General features: G+C 35.0%; 1 protein-coding gene across 3 annotated transcripts in view; it reads right to left on the bottom strand.

The window, feature by feature from the left end:
- Rtn4 (reticulon 4) overlaps window positions 1–25,942 on the bottom strand; it is a 65,753-nt gene extending 39,811 nt beyond the window's left edge. For 2 of the 3 annotated variants that reach the window (XM_048804342.1, XM_048804341.1), the window contains exons 1-2: window positions 9,266–9,322; window positions 6,032–8,401 (exon numbers count right to left, since the gene is read on the bottom strand). In XM_048804342.1, coding sequence (XP_048660299.1) covers window positions 6,032–8,393 — 2,362 coding nt within the window. In that variant the 5' untranslated portion in view covers window positions 8,394–8,401; window positions 9,266–9,322. Of the gene's footprint in view, window positions 1–6,031; window positions 8,402–9,265; window positions 9,323–25,897 lie in introns of those variants that run through there. The other variant, XM_048804340.1, reaches the window with a different exon arrangement.
- Window positions 25,943–25,948: the final 6 nt, after the last annotated feature.

The following is a 25,948-nucleotide window of genomic DNA, read 5'->3' as shown; positions in this document are numbered from 1 at the left end:
TATATATATATATATTTGTGAAGCATAATTTTTAAACTCTTTACCTTCATAATGGAGTTTTAAGTAGCTTCTTTTACTAGTTGCTTAACCCTGAACATTATGTAGTTTAAGTATAACGAATAAATAATTTGTGAATGGTTTACACTTTTACTCACCAAAAGGTCAGGAAGATACAATCTATATTTTGATTATGAACTGAAAAATAGTTTATGCATTAATGACAAATCAAGCAACAAAAATATATATATCAATCAATCACTATAATTAAGTCAAGATCTCAGTGGTTTGAACTGGAGACATTAGCACCTTTCTTTACCAATGGCCTACCAACAATATAAATGAACAACAATTGTCTATCACAGCAGGGTTTTCAGTCTCCACATAGCAGCAACAGAATATTCTAGTTGATATTCTACATATGGAAGAACATGAAAGAAAATGTTGACAATAGTCAACTTTCTTGACTTCTTATCAAAGCCTTTCATTGCTTACTGCCCAACACAAAGCCAACACAATACCTTGCACTGCTTACTGCACACAACACAACACAACACAACAGCAGCATCTCTGTTTCTCACTAAAATCAGGAGAATAATTGCTATTTCAAAATGCACAAATAACTGAGAAGTGGACAAAACCTGGGTTGGAATTGTAGTTCCTATCGGAAATAAGATCATCTATGTGGAATCAGATAACTAATATAAATAAAAAATTAGCTGAATGTCTGGGATACATATACTCAGAAGCTCAAAAGTATTATCTACATTATATAATTTGCTACATAATCCTAGGTCAGTTACTTAGCATCCATAAGACTTAAGAGGTTTCAATGACTATAAAATGGTTCCTTCTTTTCAGTTAAGGGTAAAGACAAATGAAGTAAGAATGTGAAATTGCTTTTAAAAGAATGACCTCTGTTTGAAGTATTTAGGGGTAAAAGGCCAAAGATATAATTTATTCTCAAACAGTTCAGAAAAAAACAAGGATGAACACATGACCACATCTAGTTTATACAGAAAGAGCAATCACAAATAAGAGATATATATAAATGTATATGTATATATATACCCACACAGAGAAATCACAAAATAAAACAAATGGGGTAAAATAGATGAATTCAAATAAAGGGTTATAAAACATTCTTTGTACTGTTTATTTTTCCAACTTTGTTTTAAAGTTTGAAATTATTTCCAATAAAAAGTTAACTTTTTTTAAAAAAGCAATTAGCTTTAAAACAGAAAAAAAATCATAAATGATACTATGGGTTTTTATTGCTTATTTCCAGAGATAATTTTAGCAACTAACTGACCAAAAACCTTCTTTAGCATAGATTGATTTTTTTCAGTTTAGTTCTGAATAAACCTAAATGTTTCTTCACAATTAGTCACATGTGGCCAGTGTACAAATCTACCTCTGTGCCTAGCTACAAAGTAAGTAGGATTAGATACTGAACATATTGTATCTACCACAACAGAATCTGGAAAAACTTCTGTGTGTGCCTATTTGTACACACATATAAATGTCTATGTTTATTTACTCATATTTGCTATCTGTAACTTTCAAAAAATCACCTCTTCTGTGAAGCCATTCCTATACCAGTGGCCTCTTTTTTCCTTTACCATGTACCAATGCTTTTTCACTCACAACCCTTAAATGCTGATATCCATAAACCATCATTCCTATGCCACACTGAGATTCCATGCATCATCTGACAAACATTTTAAGTTTCAAGTGATAGTGCCACCAGTCTGTTAACTTTCTTTTCAGAAGTTTTACCCATTTGGCTGGGATACAGAATAAATTTATGCAAGTATTAACAAGTATTTTACTTTCTACTTTTTTTATTTTTTAAAGTGAGTGAAAAACTGAAAACTTTTAATGCTAATAATATTCAAAATATATTTTAAAAACAAAAGTGGAAAACAAGTATCAAAATCATAAATTTTTAGCCAGGATTTTAAAAAATTTAAATAGAGAACACATAGAAAATACTGGGCCTAGATAATTAAAAGCTTACTCTGAATGATGAGGTATAGTGCAAATAAAATATAGACTAAGAAAAATCAGCATTTACATTTCAAATTAAGAACATTTTGTTACAAATTTTTCATTCAACAGTGGAGGGGAGGGGCCAGTATTCTTTTCCACCTGACAAGTTTTACTTAAAAAAGTAACAAAGCAACAAAGTATGCACCATAATACCTTGTTCATTTTCCTTATGAAATGTCTTCCTTTCCAAAATTAAAACTGAATTCGGCCTACAAAATGTCATTTTAAGAAAACAAAAATTTGAGATAATAAATGACCTGAGGAAATTGACATTTTGTTATCTAATATCTATCAATGTTAAAAAACATTAAATATAAAAACAATAATAAGACTTGGACATTTGAAAAAAAAAAAAAAAAAAAACCCAAGTGGAGTGTTTTTGCCTAGTATGTGTGAATCCCTGGGTTCAATCCCCAGCACTGCAAAAAACAAAATTTCCTATATATCATAATTAGGAATGCTATAAAGTTCTTAAGCCATTTGAGCCTCTATTATTAGTCTAATGGTATATATGCTGTTACATCTGACTTCAGTATGCTTAGCCCCTACTTTTGGGAAGATAGGGAAGTAAATGACTGTACCCATTATAACATGTATCACAATGTAGTTCTGTCCTTAACCAGGTCTGTCTCTACCAACTGAAAGTTATATCAGGGCAAAATTTCATATTCATTTTTCTCTCTCCCACCAAAAAAAACCTAGCACAATGCTTGAAATAAGTAACTGTTTTTAACAGATGGCTTTACAAAGAAGGAAATTATCAAGTTGTAAAGATCTAATCTCACCCCATTCCTTTTATAGAAAAGTAAAGTGACATGAAGAAAGATGAAGTGATTGTCAGTGGTACAGCCAAGACTAGAACTAATGTCACTCGTTATTTTCATTATACCAACACTTGATTTCCTTCCCGTAGTTTTTCAAGAATATACACATTTAGTGCATCCAAATTACTCTATTCAGTCAGTACACATTATATATTATTTATCAAAGTATCATGCTGTATCTTATAAATATATACAATTTAATCTGAGAAAGGAGGAAAAGGGAGAAAGTGGGAGAAGCAGGGGAAGAAAAATAAATAAAAAAACGAAAAGAAAAAGAAAAAACCTTGAATAAGAAAGTCATGAATAACAATCTTCTCAGAGAAAAGGCATAAATAATTATTTTCCTTAAAAAAAGAAAAGAAAGAAAAAAAAAAAAAGCCCAAGCATTACTTAAACTTTCTTCAATCAACCAACACCACTAAACCTTCCATGGCAATGGCCCTATTTTTCCCTTAACATTGACCTATTAGGCCATAGATCTCTAGAGGTTTAGTAAAATCAATCCAAGAAATAGTCAATTCCTGAAACTCCTGGGAGCTTCCATCTACCAGAGGACTAGAAGCTTTAAGTTCTCAGGCAGTGCTGGATTCATCAGAAGCCTTTCAGTCCTGCTCACATCCTGGTTTCTCCTTGGTCTTTACCCATATTATCATCAACACATTGTACTGGGCTTCTCAGGTATTGTCCTTCCATTGATCCCTCCCCAAAACACTTTCCCATGTTTGTGAAACCCACGTTCCACATGAACCAGCTCTCATAATCCTTAACTTTACTAACTTCTTTACAACTTGATGAATGCATTACCTCACCTTCACCAAAACCTGACTCTTCCTTGAGGATGGATACTGCTTTTCCTGTAGAACTTTCTAAATGGAGGCTGTGTGCTCTCCTATATTCTACATCTAAATGAGGGAGAGGTACTACCCTCTGCTCACCATTTCGACTTCCAGACAATTATTAAACAGACCTTGACTATTCAGTTATGTCATTCTCTATCCTTCCTAATTGCTCTCATCTACTATCTTGTCAGTTGTCTCACTCACTGTCCTTTACAAGACTTATGTCCCTAATTCCTAATCTTCTTCTCCATCTAAGTCAGGTCATTATCATGGGTGACTTTCCAGAATGTAATTCAAACTCTAGCAACCTTTACCCAGCTCCACTGTAGGCCTTGTCTCATGGGCAAACATTGACCATTTGTATTCAAATTGAACAGCTATTGTTCTGAAATTCCAAATTCAACATCCAACACACCCAGCCACAGACACTCACAATACTAAACTGACCACAACATTTTGGCAGTCACATTTTTACTCCCACCACTTTGGGTTCTTAGATCTAATTTGGACCTCAAGTTCAATGACCTACTCTCTTCCTATCAATGCCTTCTTTTCATTTCCTCAATTTATATGCCATAGTCCATCACTTTCAACTGTTCTTTGCTATTATCCATAACTCTCTTGACTCACTGTCCTTCCACTGAGCACATCTAGCAAAACACAACCTTAAGTCAATACAACCATTTGCTTTCTCTGAACCCATACCCAGGATATTTATCATCCTTCAATCTTCACAAACAAAGAATGTTTCCCTAGTCAGAAAGTATTTCATATCTACTCCACCCAAGCATGTTCCAGTTCATTCTCAGCAAAGAACCTAACACACACACTGCTTCAAACAATAAATGTTAACTATTAAATAATTCTCTCAAACTTCCAGCCACAAATTTCCAGCAGTACCAACACCCAAACTTTCCATTCACTACAAAGCACTATCATTCTTCCTAAGACTAATTCTTCCACCTGGGCTCTACAATCTACCCTCAGACTCTATACCAGCACCTGGGATCACACTTTCCCTCCTCGAAAAAATTGCCCTTCTTCAACCTCATACTCTCTCTTCTGATTGCTAACACTTTCCTTCATGTTCTCAAACTAAAATAGTCAACATTTATTTACATCCATTTGCTCTAACATTCACTCAAGCCTAGCCCTTCCCTAAATCATTTGCTGTTGTAAAACCAACTCTTTCCCTCCATTTTGACAAACTTTCAATCCTTAGCTTAACTGACCTCTCTAGATTTTATAATGCTGATCATTTATTTTACGTTAAATCTTTCTTTTCTCTTGGTTCTCTCCACAATTGATCTCTATGGCTTTAGTTTCTACCTTGAAGTCCATTCTAATGTTTATAGGTATACATAATATCCATAACTTCTTGGGTATTTCATAGGTACCAATGCCAACATATTCAAAACTGAATTTCTTATCTTTTCCTCTTTAGTCAACTTTTCTCATGTTCCCTACACCTCAGCTTCTCATACTGCTGTCTATATATGCACACGCCAGAAAGCCAGAATTCCTGGAGTCATCTTTGACTTTTCCTTTTATCTTCATGTTCACATCCATCAAACACGAAGTCTCCATGCTCACACTTCATTACCTGAATATTTAGAATCTCCTCTTTCTTGTAATACTGCAACATTTTCTAGACTGATCTGATGGTAGCAAGTGCTACCTATCTGTATTCATAAACATATTCCTATTTTAATAGAATAGAAAACACAGCCAAATTAGAATACTAAATTTTAAAAAGTGTGCAAGTCACTTTATGCAAATCAGGTATATGGGAAATGTAGTCAAAAGAAAAAATTAGAATCAGAACTTTTCAGAAGAATTCCTAATAGCATACCTCAATTTACACTTTTCTAAAAAAATGCCTCCACTCAATATGCCTGACTTTACACATCTCACTGGAAAAATAATGTTAAAATATATGCCATAGAATTGTTCTTTATAAAGTAAATATAAAATCATTTCTAAGATAAAAATAAACATCTGAAAATATCTTAGTATTTCTTGCTCATCATGTTATCAATAAACACTGAAGAAAAAATAGATTTTGAAGCTGATTCTAATTAAATTCAATGATGCAATATAAGTGAATAACAACTATGTGGAAAAATTGAGAGCAAGAGTGTGTGGTGAGCATAAAAGAGGTAGAAAAAGCACTAACACTTTTAAATGAGATGGTGGGAAAGTTCTAATCAATGTGACATATTAGGTATTATAAAATATACTACGTGATACAAAGAAGGAGTATTTCATACAAAGTCAAAAAGTGATGTGAAAAGATAAAACAGTACACAAACTGATTACCTGAAGTTTTACTCAGCTCTGCTGAAAAGATAGCAGATGGTGATCTGTCCTCTTTTTCTGTATCAGAAGGAAGTTTTTCCTCAGCTTCTTTCATAAAAACTTTGGGTTCAACTATACTGCCTATCTCTGTTGTCAAACCAGAAACATCTGGAGGCAGTACGGACACCTTTGATATATCAGACTCATCTGTGACTTGCATTTTATCTTCATCTTTAGGAGTGTGTATGTTCTTAAAAGAAAGGTCATGGGGCAATTCTGTGCAAGGCAATGACCCAGCTCCATCCTGGACGTTAGCAACTTCACTTTTGTGGGATACTTCTAGGTCAGTGTATTCCCTGGCTAATTTAGAAATAGTTTTAGAACTGACAAATGTAGGGAATTCATCTATAATCTCAATTGGAGATGAATCTGAAAATGTTTCACTTTCTCTTATTTTTGCTTCCTTAGAAATAAATAAATCATCATTTGAATAAGCTGCAGTATTGAGCTCTTCCATCTGCAAAGGAATTTTCTCCTTTCTGGTCAATGTTGAAACTTCATCAGGCAACAGGGAATCTTTTTTGGCACCTAAACTGGGCTGAAAAGATTCCAAATATGGCTTTCCCCCCTCAGGAGGAAAATCACTGAGTTTTTCCTTATTTTCTTGTTCTTTTATTGATTCAAAGGAAGTTTCAGTGAGATTTTCTTTCATGAGCATCACAGCTTCCTCTTGTTTATGTGGAACTTCAGGTATTGAATCATCACTAAATAAGTCAACTGGTTCAGAATCAGGGGAGGAATCCTCAACTAGCTCAGAATGATCAGGCAATGGCTTTTCAGCTTTTACCATTTCTGAATAATTAGAGAAATCTGGACTTGGTTCAGTAGAGAGTTTTGTTTCTTTAATTAAGTCACATGCAATAGATATATAAGGAGCTTCTGTTTCCTGAACAACTGCATTAATATGTTCAGGTTCTTTAATGTCTTCCTTTATTCCTGATACATTCATGGCCTCTTCATAAGGTGGGGGATTTTCAGGCTCAAGTTTTATGCTGTCGTAATTAAGTGGAGGAGCTTCTAATGGTGATGAACTAGGCTGCACTGCAGAAGCACTAGCACCGGGAACTACAGAATTTAATGGTGCTTCCATTACAATGTCAGGCAAAACTGGTGAAGGAGTTGCTTCAGATTCTTCAAATGATGGGCAAAGCTGTGTTACAGGGTACAGTGAGTCCTGCAGGGCTTCCGATGTTTGAACCAAGTCCATTTTTGTTTCATAAGCAAGTTTTGTACCTGTAGCTTCATTCAATTCACTTTCACATGCTTCCTGTACTAAATCTGGGGTTAGACCTTCAGTCATGTTTGCCACTACTTCCTCGGTCATCTTTAATAAATTATCTGTTGTGACATAATCTGTCTCAGAATCCTGTGATGCTACAAGAAAAGGATTTGATGTTTGGGTGCTCGTTTTCTTCTCTGTTACAATTTGGGCCTTCTTTTCTTCTATTTTTTTTTCATCCGTCTTATTTTCTGAAGTATGATCTTCTAATGAAGGAAAAATGTTTGTTGCAATGCTTTCTGTTGCTTTTGGGTCAAAGGGAGTACATGTGATATATGCTCTTGAATTGTCTTTTACAGCTTCTGGTGTACTGGGAAAAGAAGCATCATCATTACTGCTTTCACCATCCTTTTCATGATTTGTCTGCTCAAGGCTATCTGGAAACCATTTCTTATCCACTTTATGTTCCAAATTGCTCTCTATATTACCTTGACCAGCCAACACATCACTGTCTTTCTTATAAGTATCTTTCACTTCCCATACTCGCTCAAATGGTTTGAAGTCTGCATATTCCTCCCTCATAGGTGCTTCTACTCCAACTTCCATTTCGTTAAAACTGTCCTTTGTTTTTTCTGGAGACATAACTTTGTCCTCTTCTTTAACCAATTTAGAAAGGGATATAGGTGATTCTTGTTGATTATGAAGGATGACGTTACTAATTAAATCCTCCTCTTCATCTTTACTCTTCACAACTATTTCTTCCTTAGAGTTTTCTACTAGTATGGCAGATTCTGCTTTTGGAGAGCCACTGAAGGATGAACCCATTTCTGAGTATTCTAATTCTGAAAACTCTGTTAAATCTTTATCTACAAATGGATTTTTTGCCTCCTCTGAGAACTCTTTAGATGCTTCATTTAAAGTTTCTTGAAGTGTTCCTTGTGTGGGTGATACTGCTGGTAAATTACCAAGGTATTCATGTTCTTTAAAAGAAGCAGTTGAGAGAGGAGATAGAGAAGGAAGAGAAGCAGCAGTTTCAAGCAGGACAGATGGGAAATCCTCTTGACCAGCCGAAACAGTGTTACCTGGCTGCTCCTTCAAATCCATAATTTTGTCTGTGGCCATGGACAGAAAGGAAAGTTAGAGAATGCCAGTGTTCACAGAGTCAATGCAAGTTTTATGACAGACTCATAAAATAGTATTAGTAAAGACTCACTGTTAACTAAATTGAAATGTTAATAACAATAAATATGAGTAGACTTGAATTACTGAAAATAGTACTATTACCAATAAAACATGCATGGCTATCGTATAGCATGGTGACTATAGTTACTAACAATGTATCATTCATTTCAAAATAGCCAAGAGAATTTAAAATATTCTCAAATAAATGAAAACTATCTGGTAACAGATGTGCTAATTTGCCTATTTAATAATTCCACAATGTATTGGGCAATAAAATATCACATTGTACCTCACAGTTATTTGTCAATTTAAAAAACTAAGAAACACATACATGGCTTCAGAGGCAATTACATGCTATGCAAAGACACAAATCTGAGAAAAATCTTAAGTATTATTAACTAAAAAAGCTACTTTTAACTAGTTTTTGAAAAAGAGAAGATTTGGGAATAGAATCTGACAGAAGGGACACTGAATAATTTAATGCCACAGACTGGCATTCATTTACATTAAAGTTGGCTATCTCAAGTAAACTTTATGGGAAAAAAAAGGACTGGTCAATATGTAAATAAATCAAGGGTCCAAGAATTTCTTATACGCTTCCAATTATTAATCAAGCTCTGCCCATTTCTCCTTTGGACAGAGCATACAAAATGCAAATTTAAACTTTTTCAGTAGACAAATCTTGGAACCATGCTAATTTTCAGTAAATCCAATCTACTCTGTATGGAGTTAATACAACTAAAGAGTTAAAGTTAGAATACATAGAGGATAAAAGGCTGGCAGAAAGAACTTGCCTGCAGAGGAGTGTATCACAGGCTCAGATGCAGCAGGAAGAGCAAAAAGGGTCTCATCTGAAAAACAAATAGAATACAACCTCAGCAGAAATAAAGACAGGTTGGAAAGAGACTAAAGATAAGAGGAGCAAGCAAGGATTCAGTTTGTAATAAATTAACAAAAACTTATCTATAGAGAAAAGTCCAAGATAGAAAGGAAGTTAGAAATAGTAGTACCATTAATTCAGACAAATTACCACATATATTATAAAGTTGACTAAATGCTATCCAGGGGATCTATCCTTTTTCAAGAGGAAATACAACATGTTTATGTTAAAGAAACCTTTCACATAAAGAAACCTTATGAACTAAAGCAACTTTTAGACAGTGTCCTCATTTAACATACTGCATTTAAGGTTTTTACTCATATTTTCAGTTAGATAAATTATCTTGTCCTATTCAAGCTCAAAACTTAAAAGATTAATTTGAACAAAATTAATAATTACTTCCATTTAATCTTTTGTTACTGGTCTCCATTCAATTCAGAAAAACACTTTAGTGAGAATTTTCTCCCAGATTCTAGGTTGTCTATCTTCATTGTACACATAGAATATCAGTCCTGTGTATCCTTGTCCAAATGCCAGAGACAGAAATACCAAAAAATTACAACAAAAACCCCCCACGTAATCATCATCAGAAATGTTTTTGTTTGTTTTGTTTAAAACAATGGTTGAGAGCTACTTCTCATTCCAAATGCTTTACATGCAAGAATTCATTTTACTCTTACAATCCTTATTTCATAAGCAGTGGTGTGAATATAGCACCCATTTAACAGATTTAAATTGAAAAGAAAAACTAACGAGTACATACAACTAGTGAGAGACTCAGGTAATTCAGCTTCAGAGCTGAATTTCTTAATTGATGTATGTTAAAGATGAAATGTTTATGTCTTGCTCCCCCATTTTTAAGTTGAATTCTTAACCCCTTTATGATGGTATCTGGAAATGGGGTTTTGGGGAGGTGATTAGGGTTAGATGAGGTAGTGAGGTTAGGGCCCTGGATTAGTGTCCTTTACAAGAAGACACACCAGGGAGCTTGCTGTCTATGTGTATCTCTACCCTCAACCACAAACAGAGATGAAAGTCACCAAGAAGTCAAAAGAAAAGTCCCCAGAATAAAACCTACTTTGCCAGCACCCTGATCTTAAGACTTCCCAATCTCCAGAATTGTAAAAAATTTCTGTTGTTTAAGCCATCTGGTCTATATTTTTGTGATGGCAGCCCAAGCAGACAATACACTATAAATTGGTATAATAACTTTGAACAAGTTCATTTTGTACCTGCAATTGAAAGATTCTGAGGTAAAGATCTTCTCTTTTACACTAGATAAAGTGTTAAGCATAAGACAAGTTTGAAATAGCCTGAGAAATGACTAGCAGGTGTTCCTACAGTAGAACACCAATAAATTTAGACAGTTCTATCTGGAAAAGTCAAGCTAGACAAGGCTGATCACAATAAAAATAAAAAAGATGTAGTTATCATGAATATGCACTCGGTCTCCTTGATAATGTCAAGAAACCTAACTTCATAATGTCAAATAAATTATAACTAAATATGCTGGGCATGGTGGTGGCATGCTAGTAATCCCAGCAGCTCAGGAGGCTGAGGCCAAAAGACCTCGAGTTCAAAGCCAGCCTCACCAACTCACCGAGGCCCTAAGCAACTCAGTGAGACTGTGTCACTAAATAAAATATAAAAAAGAGCTGAGAATGTAGCTCAGGAGTTAAGTGCCCCTGGGTTCAATCCCCAATATATGTGTGTGGGGGTAGAATGTCAGCTTTTAATTTATTACTGGTCAATTAAAAAACATGTATGAGATCATAATCTCACCAGTGTCCACACACTCAAATACCAAGTTATTTTCTTTGACTTGTTCATTTCAAAAACTTTCATCAATCAAAATTGTGACTGGTCAGTAAAACTCTCTATTATAAAACAAGGGGAAATCCATTTTAAAATCACATAGAACTTCTGGTTTTGAAAGTAACTATATCGTCTATAACTAATAACCTTTTCAACATAAATAACTATAAATCTGGGCAAAATAAATGAAGTGACTATCTTAAGACACTGGACAGCAGGCAGTACAAAAGTGTGAGTCCTGAACAAAGGGAAGCCTGAAGGACTTAAATTATTGATTAACAGCCCAGGGAGGAGGAGTCCAAAATTATCACACTTTTGCTGAGCTTAGAAGGCTGCAAGATCATCTGGAATTTGCAGGGCAGGATAACATACAAACAAATGAAAGCTTCACAGAAAAGATGCTTCAGAGGTTTAGGTAGGGATACTGTTTTAAACCTTTTGCCGAATATTATGCTACCCATGCACAACACAAGACTCAGCAAGATTAGACAAGAAGTCTATGGCAGATTTGTAAGGTAAATTAATATTTCAGAGGTCAGATAGTGCAGGAAGACATGACATAAAATTTTAACCAGCCAAAGTGGAGAAATCTCACTGAACATCCCAAACACACAATGGAGACTCCCAACTGGGCATATTTTATTTAAAAAGCAAGACTATTAACCTTATTTAAAAATTACACAATGTAAAATGAATCAAACATAACATTACCCCATTAATATGTCCAATTTTAATGTTTTCATGTTACAGTTAAAAAAAAACTAACCTTAAAATAAGGGATACAAGAATAAGCAAATTTATGGCTCATGTGCCAAAGTTATACTTCTGTAGAATAAGGAGAATGAGTAGTTAAAGATTGTACAGTCTGCAAGCCTAAAAGATTTACTCTTTAAATAAATTTTCCCTTTAAGGAAAATTCTGCTGACCCTTGATCTAGAACAATTCTAACTTTAAAAGAAAAATTTGAAAGAATTAAGATGATCTGCCATAAAATAAACTGCATGCCAGTACAAAATTAACAGTCATATCCATGTGCGGTATAAAATAAAAATATCAACACAAAAATTTCAGGAAAACCCTCAAGTGTTTGGAAATTAAACTATACACTCCCCAAATACTCCACAGATCAAGATATAATGAGAGAAATCAAAGAATACTCTGAATCAAATAATGAAAACCTATATGATGCTGTTAAGGCAGTGCTTAGAAACATATAGCTGTAAATGTTCTTAAGGGCTTGGGAGGCTAAGGCACGAAGGAACTCAGTGAGACCCTGTCTCCACATAAAAGCCAAAATAGGGCTGGGGATGTGGCTCAATGGTCAAGTGCCCCTGAGTTCAATCCCCGCGATAACCCCTCCCCCAAAAAAGGCTTAAAATTGACATTTAAAGCCTCTATTTTAAGAAACAAGAAAAAGAATAACTTAAACCCAAACAAGTAGGAGAAATAAATAGTAAAAATAAAAGTATAACCCAACTATACAGAAAACAGACAACAGAGAAAAATCATTGAAATCAAAATGTTGGTTCTTTAAAGAGATCCATAAAATTGATAATCCATTAAAATGATCAAGGGAAAGACACAGCAAGAACAAGTTTTAGAAATAAAAGAGGTGCTATCACTATAGTCCTAAATTCACAGATAATACTATTAACAAGTTTATGGCAATAAATTAGACAATTTATATGAAATGGACAAATTCCCAAACACCCAGTCATCAAGATGAAATAGACAAACTTCTGTAAAGACAGAAATCACCAAAACTGACAATAGCAGAAACTGAAACTCTGAATAGCCCTTATTGCTGAAAAGAAGTACATTTGTAATTTAAAACCTCCAAAAAGAAAACTTCAAGCACAGAAGACATCACTAGTGAATTCTAAAAACCATCTAAGAAACAGTGGCCAATCTTATACAAATTCATTTCAGCATATAAAAAGCAAACATTTCCAAAAATTTTTTATAGACTTATGCATTAATACAAAAAACTAGTCAAAGGTATTAGAAGAAAATAAGTTTACATAACATCACTCACCACCACACATGCAAAAATGTTTTGTCTTGTTTAAACATGTAGGGTAGACAGTAAGTTAGTATGTACAAGGTCCTGGCTGCAATCCTCAGCATGCACGTGAGGGCTCACACACACACACACACACACACACACACACACACACACACAAACACACACCCTCCAACCAACAAAAACAAACAAAATTTTAACAGAATATTAGCAAAAATACAGCACTCCATGAAAAGTATAATCATTACCAAGTGAGACAGATCTCGGGAATAAAGGTTGGTTTAACATTTAAAATTAAACTAAGAAATTTGTCCTATTAATAGTCCAAAAAAGAAAAAAAAAAAAAAGATCATCCCAATAGATGCCAAAAAGGCTTGTGACAAAAGTCAACACCCATTATCACTAAAATTCTCAGCAAATTGGCAATAGAAGGAAACTTTATCAACTTAAGGGGTCAGGACCTCTAGGACAAGTATACAGCTAACAACATACTTAATCATAAAACATAAATGTATTTACTCAAAATCCAAAATAAAACAAGAAATCCAGTAGTCTTTTCACCACAAGATAGCAAAAGAATATGAAAGGGAAAGTAAAAACTATCCTATCTTGCAGACAACAGGACTGTGTAGTCAGAAAAATCGTGTGAGGGATGTGTGTGTATATACCTTAATAAAGTTTATAGTAAATTTAGCAAGGATGTAAGACAGATATAAAGACAATACACAAAACAAATTTTTGTATTTCAGAACAACAGCAACTAACAAAGAGAAAATCAGAAAATTTAAACACCATTTATATTAGCTACAAAAACCAAAATACTTAGGCATAAATTTAATAAAATGTACAAAATTTCAAACCCCAAAACTATAAAATACTGCCGAGAAAAATTAATGTTCTAAATGATAGAGATATATTAATGTTCATGGAATGGAAGATTTAATACTGTTGAGTGTCAGGAAATAAAACTAGGAGTTTCTTGTTTTTATACATCTTGGGAACAGAGAGACTGGGCCTTTGTTCCTATCTTTTCCAAGTTGTTGGTTTGGTGAACAGACCTTGGAAAACAGCAACAGTATCTTCCTATTGAGCTACAGGCAGGCATGCATATTATACAACATAAAAGACTCAGTTTCCCTGAGCTCAAAATCTCTCTCCTGTAATAAAACCCACTGAAGATGCAGATGTCACTTGGCCCTCTCAGTGTTAACTCTGAGAAATGGGTCTCAGGAAACCAGAACAAGAAAATGCTGATATGCGAGCTACTGTCATTGCTATAATAAAGTTCTTTGTCTCTGGCCTAGGCATCCTGTCTTTTGTCAGCGTCCATAAAATGATAACAAGCTAACTTGATTGCCTATAGATAGAATAAAACCACAAAGATGTCAATTCTCCCCAAAGTGACCTACAGATTCAATAAAGTCCCAATTAAATTCACAACAGACATTTTATAAAAATGAACAAGCTGATTCTAAAATTTATTTTAAAAAAAAGTCTGGTATTGGTGTAAGGACAAACATAATTAGAACAAAACCGATGTACAAAGACATACTTCATATGGTCGAATGATTTTTGATGAACACACCAATGCAATTATCAGAAAGTGAATACTTTCAAAAACAAGTCTGCAGGCACAAGTGAGAAAAAAATGGAAAAAATAATCCTATATTTCTTATTCATACCATAAGCAAAAATTAATTCAAGATGGAGCTCAATATTAAACATAAAAATGAAAACCATTAAAACTTCCAGAAGAAAACACAGCAAATCTTCAGAGCCTTGGAGCAGGCAAAGGTGTATTAACACACTAATTGCACTAACCATAAATGAAAAGAACTCATCAATAGGCAAGCGACAGACTAGGAGAATATATAACAAAGTCATGTATCCAAAACATAAACAGAACTACAAATCAGTAAAAAAAGAGACAAACAACCCAATTTGTTCATTCCAGGAACTGTTTGAAAAGATACTTTGAAAAATATACATGTATCCAAACATGTAAAAATGCTTTAATTCGTTAGTCATTTAGGGAAATTTGGATTAAAGCCACAATAAGAAAGTACTACACACCCACTAAAATAGTTGAAAGTAAGAAAATTGATATATCACATGTTGGTGAGAATATGGAGCCACTCATATACGTTGTTGACAGAAGTAAAATCACTTTGAAAAACAGTTTGGCAATTTCTTATAAAATTCAACATACATCTACCTGATGATCAGCAATTCTACTCCTAGGTATTTACACAAGGGAAATAAAAACATTTATCTACAAAAAGATATTTATGGGGTTGTAAGCCCTCAATGGTAGAGCACTTGCCTAGCACATGTGAGGCACTGAGTTTGATCCTCAGCACCTCATACAAAAATAAATAAAGGTATTGTGTCCATCTACAACAACAACAAAAATTTTTTTAAATATCTATGTAAGAATGTTCCTAGCATTTTTTGTTCATAAATGCTAAGGCAAAAAATATAAGTAATTAAAATGTCCAACAAAAACTGAGTGAATAATTAAATTGTGGTATCTTCAGATCATGGAATATTATTACTCGGGAGTAAAAAAGAACAAATTATTAGTACTGCATTTTCACCGATAAATCTCAAAAATATTATTCTTGAATACAAGTAGCCAGACATAAGAATATGCACTGTATCATTCCATGTGATGCTCTATAAAAAACAAAATTCATCTACAGTAAAAGAAATCAAAATTAGTTGATTGGGATGGAGTTATGGGAGAAGGAATCAGTATAAGAAACAAATTGAAAAACTGGCTGCTAAGGACCCAAGAGAACTTCTGGGATAATAAAGAAATTCTATATCTTGACAGAGATGTGGATTTAAAAGAACATATGCATTTGTAGAACCTAAGCATTTGCTAAATGTAAAACTGTTCACACCTAAGATCTTCGCATTTTACTATATATAAATTATATTTTACTAAAAACATTGAAAAGTGTTTCACAAATAAATTTCAAAGAGAAGAACATGAGATTTAAAGGCAAATCAATTTATGCTAATAGCGGGATCTTGCTTGGATTCTGATTTAAAATAAATACTAGACCAAGGGCACTGTGGTTATGTTACTAAAAGTAGTCCTTACAGTTTGCAAGACACAAAAATGACATATTTATAAGCATTTGGAAATGGCATGGTGGACCATGGTTGATTGCTGTTAAGGCTATAATGGCTAAATAAGGTTGTGATACTTTGACAAAATATACTTTTGGTCTTCATCCCATTTCCTAAAACCTTGGACTCTTCCCCAAGTGATAAAATTGTCTTTTGTATGCTAATGAGATAACTGGTGGCTGCAGATCCCCAAATTGCATCAGGATGATTGGAGGCTTCGCTTAGACTTCACTCCAGGTCCAGACTCCAGGGAGGATACAAGGGCTGAAAGTTAAGTTGATCACCAAGGGCCAGAATATAACCAAGCATGCCAACATAATGAAGCCTCCCTAACAACCCAAAAGAACTGGGTTCAGAGAACTTATATACATAGCTGAACCTGTGGAAGTTCATAGATGGTGGTACCCTGGAGGGCAAGGAAGCTCTTGCCCCTTCCCCTATGCCTTACTCTCTTCCCTTATGCATTGACCTAAGCATGTGGCTACTTTTCTATATCCTTTGTAGTATCTTTTATAATAAATAGTAAAGTATAAATGTTTCCCTGAATTATATGAGCTGCTCTGGCAAATTAACCGAACCCAAGAAGGGGGTCATGGGAACCACAATTTATAGCCTAATCTGTCTGAAGTTCCAGAGAACTAGACTTACAACTATCAACTGAACTAAAGATAGGTACTGTCAGAATTGAGTTAAATTAGAGAACATACAGGTTTCATTCACTATTTTGTATGCCTTTGCTGGTATTTTTCCATAATAAAAGGTTTTTAAAAAAGAAAGAAAATCCCCCCAAAATAGAGATGAGGCAATATAAACAAACTTAAAATGATACTGTACTGAAGCCATTAGTTTTATCCACAACTCTTAGCAGACCATTAAAATACACGTTTCATTATATCAGTACTAAACTACAGCCCTTACAATGTTTCGTTAACAAAAATTTTAGTGAAGCGGACAGATGGCATGCATCTATAGGTATGCTGGCTGGTGACCATATCTCAGTCTTTGTTCAAAAGTGATGTCTTACAGCCCTTATCCTTAACAGATCTGTATGTAGTATAGATAGCTAATATAATTTAATGATAAAGTACCTGATCTAAATTCTAATTTTTATAATTTACTTTATGCAAGGCAAAAGCATTTAACCAAGTTTTTAACAAGCTTTGTATAAAAATTAAAATATCAGAATTTGACATAATTAATAAAACAATTACTCTAGTTAAAATACTAATTTTAAAATGATGTTGATGGGTTTAGACTGAAATGATCTAAAGATGACTATGATAAAGTAAATTCCCTTACTTTCTGAGATCAAATGCAATGGTAGCTTAGAAACACTTTTTTTTTTTTTTTTTTTGGTACCAGGGATTAAACTTAGGGGCACTTGACCACTGAGCTACATCCCCAGCCCTCTTTTCTCACTTCCATCTAAGGCCATAAGAACACTGAGATAAAGGAAATTAATAATAGCGATTTCCAATAACTCAGGTTTACAAAACAACTAACAAAGTTGGGAGGAAAAAAACTTTGCAGGCAGACACAGAACCCTAAGTTAGGTTACTTTCATAAAAGCAGTACACAGATATGTAAACATGTGGCTATTCTTAAAGTACAACCACAAAACATCCCTGGTTTTAAAAGCAGAAAATTCTTTACAATACAGGACTTGTGTTTCTCCCGTTATCTAATACTTGTCCGTCTCATAATAAATACAACTTCTTCTCCTCCTTTACTGACCCATACTCAGCCCTAAGCCTAGTTTAAAAAGAAAAAGAAAAAAATGTGTTAACTCTTTCTTTAACCATTTTGGAACACAGACCATCAATATTAACCAGAAAACTTTTTTTTTTAGTACTGAGGGGTTGAACCCAAGGGTGCTTTTCCACTAAGCTACAACACCAGCCCTTTTTATTTTTTTATTTTGAGACAGGGTCTCACTATGTTGCTCAAGGCCTTGCTAAATTGCTGAGGCTGGCCTTGATCCTCCTGCCTCAGCCTCTGGAGTCCGCTGGGATTATAGTTGTACACTACCTCAACCAGCTCTTTCTTTTTTTAAATAGCATTCTCTGAATTCTTTATTGGCCAACAGGTTTTACAAATCATTATTTCTTTAAGGCTTGTTCTCATTGATGAAACTGCTATCACACATAAAGAAAGTTTACAACATTTTGGGTTGAAATAAGACTTGGAAGTTGCCTGGTTAGCTAGGCAAAGTGGCTCATGACTGGCCTGCCTCAGCAATTTAGCAAGGCCCTGAGCAACTTAGTAAGACCCTGTCTTGAAATAAAAAATAAAAAGGGTGGGGGATGTAGCTCAGTGGAAAAGCGCCCCTGGGTTCAATCACCAGTACAAAAAAAAAAAAAAGTTGTCTGATTATATTGGTGGTCCATGTTCCACGCTGGTATGTTGGTTAACAGTTAATGTACTTTTTTTTAACTAGGCTTAGGATTGAGTATGTGAAAATAAAGGATGAGAAGAAGTTGTACTTAGGAGTAGAACAATTGGCTCAGTGGTTAAGTGGTTCAATTACTGGTTTAAAAGAAAAAAAAGGAAACCAAGAAAAACAGAAGAAAATTTGAGTATTTGACAGAAGTACAGAGAATTTATTTTCCTTTCTAAACACACAAAATTTTGGGAAGTGAAAAAACAGATGATTTATTTTTTTATTTCCAATCTTACCTATAAATCAACTGAAAAAGAAGAGCCAAATATCTGTATAATCCAGTATTTCATACTAGGCAAGCTAGAATACTTAATATTTTTAAAAGGCTATATATTTCACATTTTATCAACTAAAGTTTTAAAGAACTACTCATTAATAAAAACTATTTGTGGGGCTGGGGTTGTGGTTTAGTGGTAGAGCGCTCACCTAGCACGTGCAAGGTGCTGGGTTTGATCCTCAGCACCAATAAAAATAAACAAATAAAAATATTTTTTTAAAAAAACTATGGAAATATATAATACCAATACTAAAAACATCAATTTTCCCAAAAATGATATTACATTTCTATAAATGTAATATCATCAACTAAAATCCAACAGAGAAGACTTGGATAAACAATTTTGTAAATCAGGTAGAAAATTATGTATGCACAAAAAGCCAGGACAAATAATTCTGGAAAAGCCCTATTAGCTAGAATTTTCTTCAAAAGTTATAGCAATTAAAAGGGTCTGATACTTCAATCTAAACAGACAAATACAACAGAAGAGAAAATATTTCACTCGTATAAGAATATGTCAACAGTGGCATTACAAACTTGTTAAGATCAATGATTCAATAAGTGGTATTGGTCCAAATGGGAAATCATGTTGAAACAGAAAACTATATCATTATCTCATTTCCCAGAACAAAATACAATGCAAATAAATTTAGAAGAACTAAATATTAAAATTAACTAAATATCAAAATTAAATCATAAAAATACTAAAACAAAACCTGGCAGAAAATTTTTATGATCCTAAAGAAGGCCCTTCTACAACCAATTCATGCCTTTTATGACTTAAAATCATTAAAAAATGATAAAACTGACTAAAAATTTATGCACAGAAAAACACATATGGTTAAGATACAAATAAATCAAGAAAGACACATGACAAAAGCTTATTCCCTTACAATAGCTCGAGTGATTCTACATCTAGAAAACCAAAAACTAACAAGAATAGACAAAAGCAGTAATTGGAAAATATTCATTGGCACCTAAACCTATGAAAAAAATATACAAATGTAAATTAAAATAACAACTTGCTAAACCACTTAGTAGTATACCAATCAAAAACATTGTTGGTAGAGGCATAATAAGGAAAAAGGTACCTCGGGTGGGAAACAGAAGTTGTAACAATTCTTTGTGGGACAATTTGGCATTATCTAACATTTTAAATGCAAATACCCTTTGAACGAGTGCTTTCACTTGCATTGAGTTATTCTACAACACATACAAGATCAAGTAATTATGAGTATTCACAGCAATTATAATACAGAAAGCTAAGAATAAACCTAAATATGTATCATTAAAGAACAGATTAAATAAAATACAGCAGTCCCCCCTTATCCAGGACTCACCATATGATCTCTCCCTCTTACATGTGCTCCCATCACTGTGATGCCATTCACTGTAGGTCCTCATCAGAGCCAAATCAAGCCACGTTTAAGTCTTTGACTCTCCGTAACTGTAAATACATCTCTTTTCTTTATAAAGTACCTAGCCTCGGGTACTTTGTTACATGAAGGAAATAGACTAATATAATCAACATCCATTGTGGTTTAGTGGTAGAGTGCTCACCCAGCACGTGCAAGGTGCTGGGATTGATCCTCAGCACCACATAAAAATAAATAAATAAAATAAAGATATTTTTTAAAAAAACTGTGGAAATACATAATACCAATATTTTAACATCTGACTCATCAAATAATTTGAGTTCCTATCACATCTGAGGCACTACGTTCAACAACTAGGACACAATGCCATATAGTTAGTCCTTTTCCTCAAAGAGTATATGGTGTGGTAGAGAACAGAAATGAGTAAACATACCATTGTCCTATATGCAGTACAAAATATAATATGATGAAGCAATAAGAATACATGAGAACAGATGAGGAAAACAACTTCTTAATAATAATCATTCCAAAAAACAAAACCCAGAAACTTACATGTGAAATTATGAACTCCTCCTTTGGGATTAGAAAGGAAGATGGCCTTAGTCTAAGAAAACCCTGGCTTCAGTAAAGGTGGGTCTCATCATTTTGCATTCCTGTGTCCTTACACAAGGTATCTACAAAGGTCACATTCAGCCTTTGAAACACTACTGATGACCTACAGTTCTGCCATTAGTTTCCTTTTTTTAAAATTTTTTAAATATATGTACTTATTAATTTTTTATGTGGTACTGAGGTCGAACCCAGGGTTCACATGCGCTAGGCGAGCACTCTACCACTGAGCCACAACCCTAGCCCCATCTGCCATTAGTTTCTATCCCTGGTACTGTCACCCCAAAGGGACCTTCTAAACTGTGTATTTAGAAAAAGGAACAAAATATCTCAAAAAAATGTGCTATATGTATGGTGTCTCTACAACATTTACTTCTATATAACAAGAAATATCAAAGAGAGACTAGAGGTATAGCTCAATGGTAGAGCCCATGTGTAAGGCCCAGGGGCTAATCCCCAGGATCTATACCTCCACCCCCAGCCCCACTTCAAAAAAGAACAAACAGAAAAGAAATAACCATTCAGCTGGTACTTTCATCCTAAACTAACAAAGTACCTTTAAAATGTACAAACAGTATTTCAAATGAATTGCTTTTAGGTATATTATGAAATTACACATAAAACAGAGCAACTAATGAAAAAAGATTATATGCTCCTTCTTAGAAAAGTTTTATATAACTATAGTAAATTCTAAGTTTACAGTGGTACAGCACTAAAATAGCATGTTTTCTAATACAATTCCACTTGTTTATCAAAGCTTCCACTTGTATTCATTACCTCATTATGAAAAGGAGGTGATTTACAACTTATTATAAAACACCACAAACTGGACATGAGTTTTTTAGGAAGCAATCTGAAACAAAATTCATTTTATCCATAAAGAGCATATCACTTGTTCTCAAATTTTTTTTAACTAGTCAGAAAATCAGAAATGGATTAATAAAAGGAGGGATTCAGAATATCTATACTCACTTCTATTCCTTTCCATCATCATCTAGATAAAAATGGAGGAGGGAGAGGTAATGGACAGAACATGACATTCTTTTCTTTAGAGGTATCTACTTCCTGGGAATGTTATGTCACCGTTTGCTTGAACTTTATATTAAGAACTGATAATAAATGACTTATAAAAGAATAATCGTCTTTTAACACAAAGCCATATCCTACACTTATGAGCCATGTTCAGTCATATTTCCATGGCGAAACAAAGATTTTGGACAGTCTCTGAATGTGATTTAAAAGGCACTAATATTCTTTTCTTTGTATTTACATTCATGGTCTCTAAGTCCTATCAACTCTTCTTTTATAAAGTCTCTTTGTAACCTAACTATAAAGCATCACAGCCAATTAAAGAAATCATGCTTCTTATAGTCCCTCAATATCCATCCTCTCATTTAGTCCATTTTCATTAATGAACCAGTAAAAATCTAATCCCTCACCCCTTCAGAATTACTGCAAAAGCTTTCAAAGTAGTTTTTAGGAAAAAAAAAAAATATTTAGTTTTTTTCCAATTTATCCTGAATATTGTTACCAATTTTCAAACAATGCTTTCATAATGCTTTGCCATAGTTCAATAATCTTCAATAGCTACCCAATGCCTAAAACAGCAATTTAGGAAAGGAATGAGAAATAATTAAGTAACTTTATGTTTTAGAAAGAACTGCAATAGCTGGGCACAGTGGAGCATGCCTATAACCCCAGCAGCTCAGGAGGCTGAGGCAGGAGGATAACAAGTTCAAAACCAGCCTCAGCAACAGCAGAGAGGCACTAAGGAACTTAGCAAGATCCTGTCTCTAAATAAAATACAAACCAGGGCTGGGGATGTGGCTCAATGGTGGAGTGCCCCTGAGTTCAATCCCTGGTGCCCCCCCCCCAAAAGAAATAACTGTAATAAACACATTTTATTATAGTTTCATAATATAAATTAGCAAAAACAAGGGTAACTTTGGATGCAGAGCATGGATTAAAACAGGAAATGTTAAAATCCAAATTCCTTAATTTGGTATCCAATATATGCTTCTGAATCCAGATCCACTGAACATTTTCAGTCTTAACTATGGTTCAGAATATGTCCAGAGACCAGCTCAAAATCATCATTTCTAATAACATTTGAATTTCTCTCAAATCAATTTCTATTCAATTTCCCTTGCATATCCAAGACTGAGAGTTGGCCAACCACCTGTTCAACTGGAAGTCATGTTTCTCTATGAAAAATGGTCATCAAATGAGATGCAAGTTAATGCATTGCTGTGGAAATGCTAGAGGGACAATAGCAAAGAGCAAAATTATGACTCACCAACTGCTTAAAATCAAAGTTAGGTAAAAACTAACAAAAATGGCAATATTAAATGCACAAATGCTAGAAATTTATAAATCCTGTTATAATTAGGTTAGCCTGTTTCTAACCATGCTCTACACATTTCTCACCTTCTTTTTGTCTTTAATCACATCAGTCCTCTCAATCTTCAAGACTATATTTTAACTCCAAAACTGTAATTAAGGAGCATATTGCTAAAATAAGTAGATTAAAGCCTCTAAGAGGCCCCCAAATGATTTCAGGGCAGCCCAGAGCTTCACACTCACCTGCCACCACTTTCTCCAGGTTTTTCTCACCATTCCTACTTGATGTTCAAACACTTAACAAAGCTCATTACTGCCTCAGGGGGTTTTGCCCCAAGACTTGCTTGGATTTGATCCGCAGATCAAATCTTGAATTCTCCAGATCTTTCTTAATGTCACCCAACATAAAAAAAGGCCCCACACATCTCAATTATTTTTCCCATGCCATAATTCTGTTTATTTCATTACAACACTATTCTGAGTTCTTCATGTGATTATCTGTATCCCTCTCCCCTGGGAAACAAGTGTCTTGCTTATTGCTATCCCCTTAAAGCTTAGAACAGAATCTTTGTCTCAACAGGCTATCAATAAGGAGCACAATAAATGAACAAACTCTTCAGTGCATTAAGAAATCTAGATGCTCTGAAACAGTTTAAATATCCACAACTATAATCACTGTCCTTGCATTCACTAAAGGAATGGAAGATTTCAAGTATCATGGATACAAAATTGTACAGAATTCCTGAGTAGGCAATATTCTCTCTCCTTTGCCTTCCGAACTTAATATTCCAACAATCAAGACTTCAAGAAAACACTGTCACCTCCTGAATCCACGATGTTCAAAGAACAAAACTATATTCCCATGCGGAAATATAAAACAAGTTAGTATTTATTCTTTTGTCAATCATTACATTTCCTGTCTAAAAAATTCTTCTTAATTTATACGTTTCTACCTTAGTTTCCCTCAAATGTGTATTTTTCCTGCCAAAAAAAAAAAAAAAACACTTCAGTTACTCCTGATCTTCTACTAGTGTTTTAAGTAGTGCCTTCCAGTATGTTAGTATAAAATGTTACTCAGAAGCATCACAACTGGCTTATTTTCCCCACTGTGGACAAGTGAATGGAAAAAAACAAATCGTGTGATCTCAGACTGGTATTCTTTTTCTAGGAAAGGAACTACCTCCCAAAGTCTACAAGGTTATTAAGATCTCTCAGCAGGCAGTTACATCACTTCCTTCTTGACCTTTATACTTATATACTGGGACACTATATCCCAAAGCAACAACCTATTTACCCATAGGCATCTCAGATGCATTCTTAATCTCTAATAAACTTAACTTTATCCCTTCTAAAATAATCTCCCAAGATACAAAATGCAATAAAACAGTGTTCCTTTTTAAATAATATATAATCAAGTACCTAAGTGAATAAAGAGATTCAAAACTATAAAACACACGTTTTGTTTTAGTCCATCAAAAACGTTATTTTTCTAAAAAAAAAAATTTAAAAAACCGCATTCTTCTAAAAAACAGCATCTCTCACCAATATATGAAAACGTCCGTCTCAAAATATTTCATTAGGTCTCATGGTAAATTTGTCACAATATCATTTTGTCAATTCCTGGCAAGAAATCCACAGGTTTTCCCTTAAAAATGTCAACCATTTTGCTTGCTTCTCTAAGAGTCAATTAATGATGCAGTAAGAGGCTAAGCCGGTCCACACTAATACTTGGCAATTCCTCTCACCCTGCAGCTAAGACCCTTGCAAAACTGCGCCCGGATGAAACATTACGCCCAGATCCCGCTTCCCTGGCTCGGTTTAGCAGGTGGGGAGTCTGCACACATCCCTCGGCAGAGCAGGGCGGTGGCAGGACTTCGCCAGAAGTCTCTTTTTCCCAATTCTCCTCGCACCACACCACTGGAGGCGCTCTCCCTTCACTGCAGTTGGGTCACTGTGGACGTTTTCCACTAAGCCAGCTCCCCACAAGCGCATAAGGAGGAGGGGTGAAGCGTAAGGGGGCCCCACGCCAGACAGGGAGTGAGTGAGCCGGGGGTCCGGGCTGAATGCAAACCAACAGACCCTCGGAAAATCAGACTGGTCTAGAAAGGGCCCTCCTAAAAAGATAAAGGAGTCAAGGCTTTTCCATCCTCACCTCGAAGCCAAGTCACCCCAACGAATCCACAACCCTAATTCCTTGGTCCACACCCAGCTCCTACTAGGGGTGGTGCCTAACTTCCGGGTCGCAGTGGACTGGGGACCAGAGGAAAGGACGTAGGAGTGGGGTGGGGTGCACGTGTTCCCCGAAACCGAGACAGACAATAAAGAACTAGTCTGGGTTTCCGCGGCCGCCCCACCCTTCTCCCCAGCGCCTCCCACCAAATGGGGGCGCCATCGCCCCGACATCGGCAGACAAAGCCCCCTCCGGGCGGAGAGGAGGCCTTGCCCTAGGCGTCGGGGAGTTCACACAAAAGAGGGAGGGGACGGAGGGGCGCGAGGGGCGGCGCGAGGCGGGAGGGCGCTGCACTCACCCACAGAGCCTGAGGAGCCCCTGCGCTTGGGCGCGGCCGGGGTGGAGGGGG

This window comes from Marmota marmota, unplaced genomic scaffold, assembly GCF_001458135.2.
Source record: "Marmota marmota marmota unplaced genomic scaffold, marMar, whole genome shotgun sequence".
NCBI classification, from domain to species: Eukaryota; Metazoa; Chordata; class Mammalia; order Rodentia; family Sciuridae; genus Marmota; species Marmota marmota.
The sequence above is the reverse complement of the archived record's forward strand: the minus strand, read 5'-3'. Positions and strand labels throughout refer to the sequence as shown.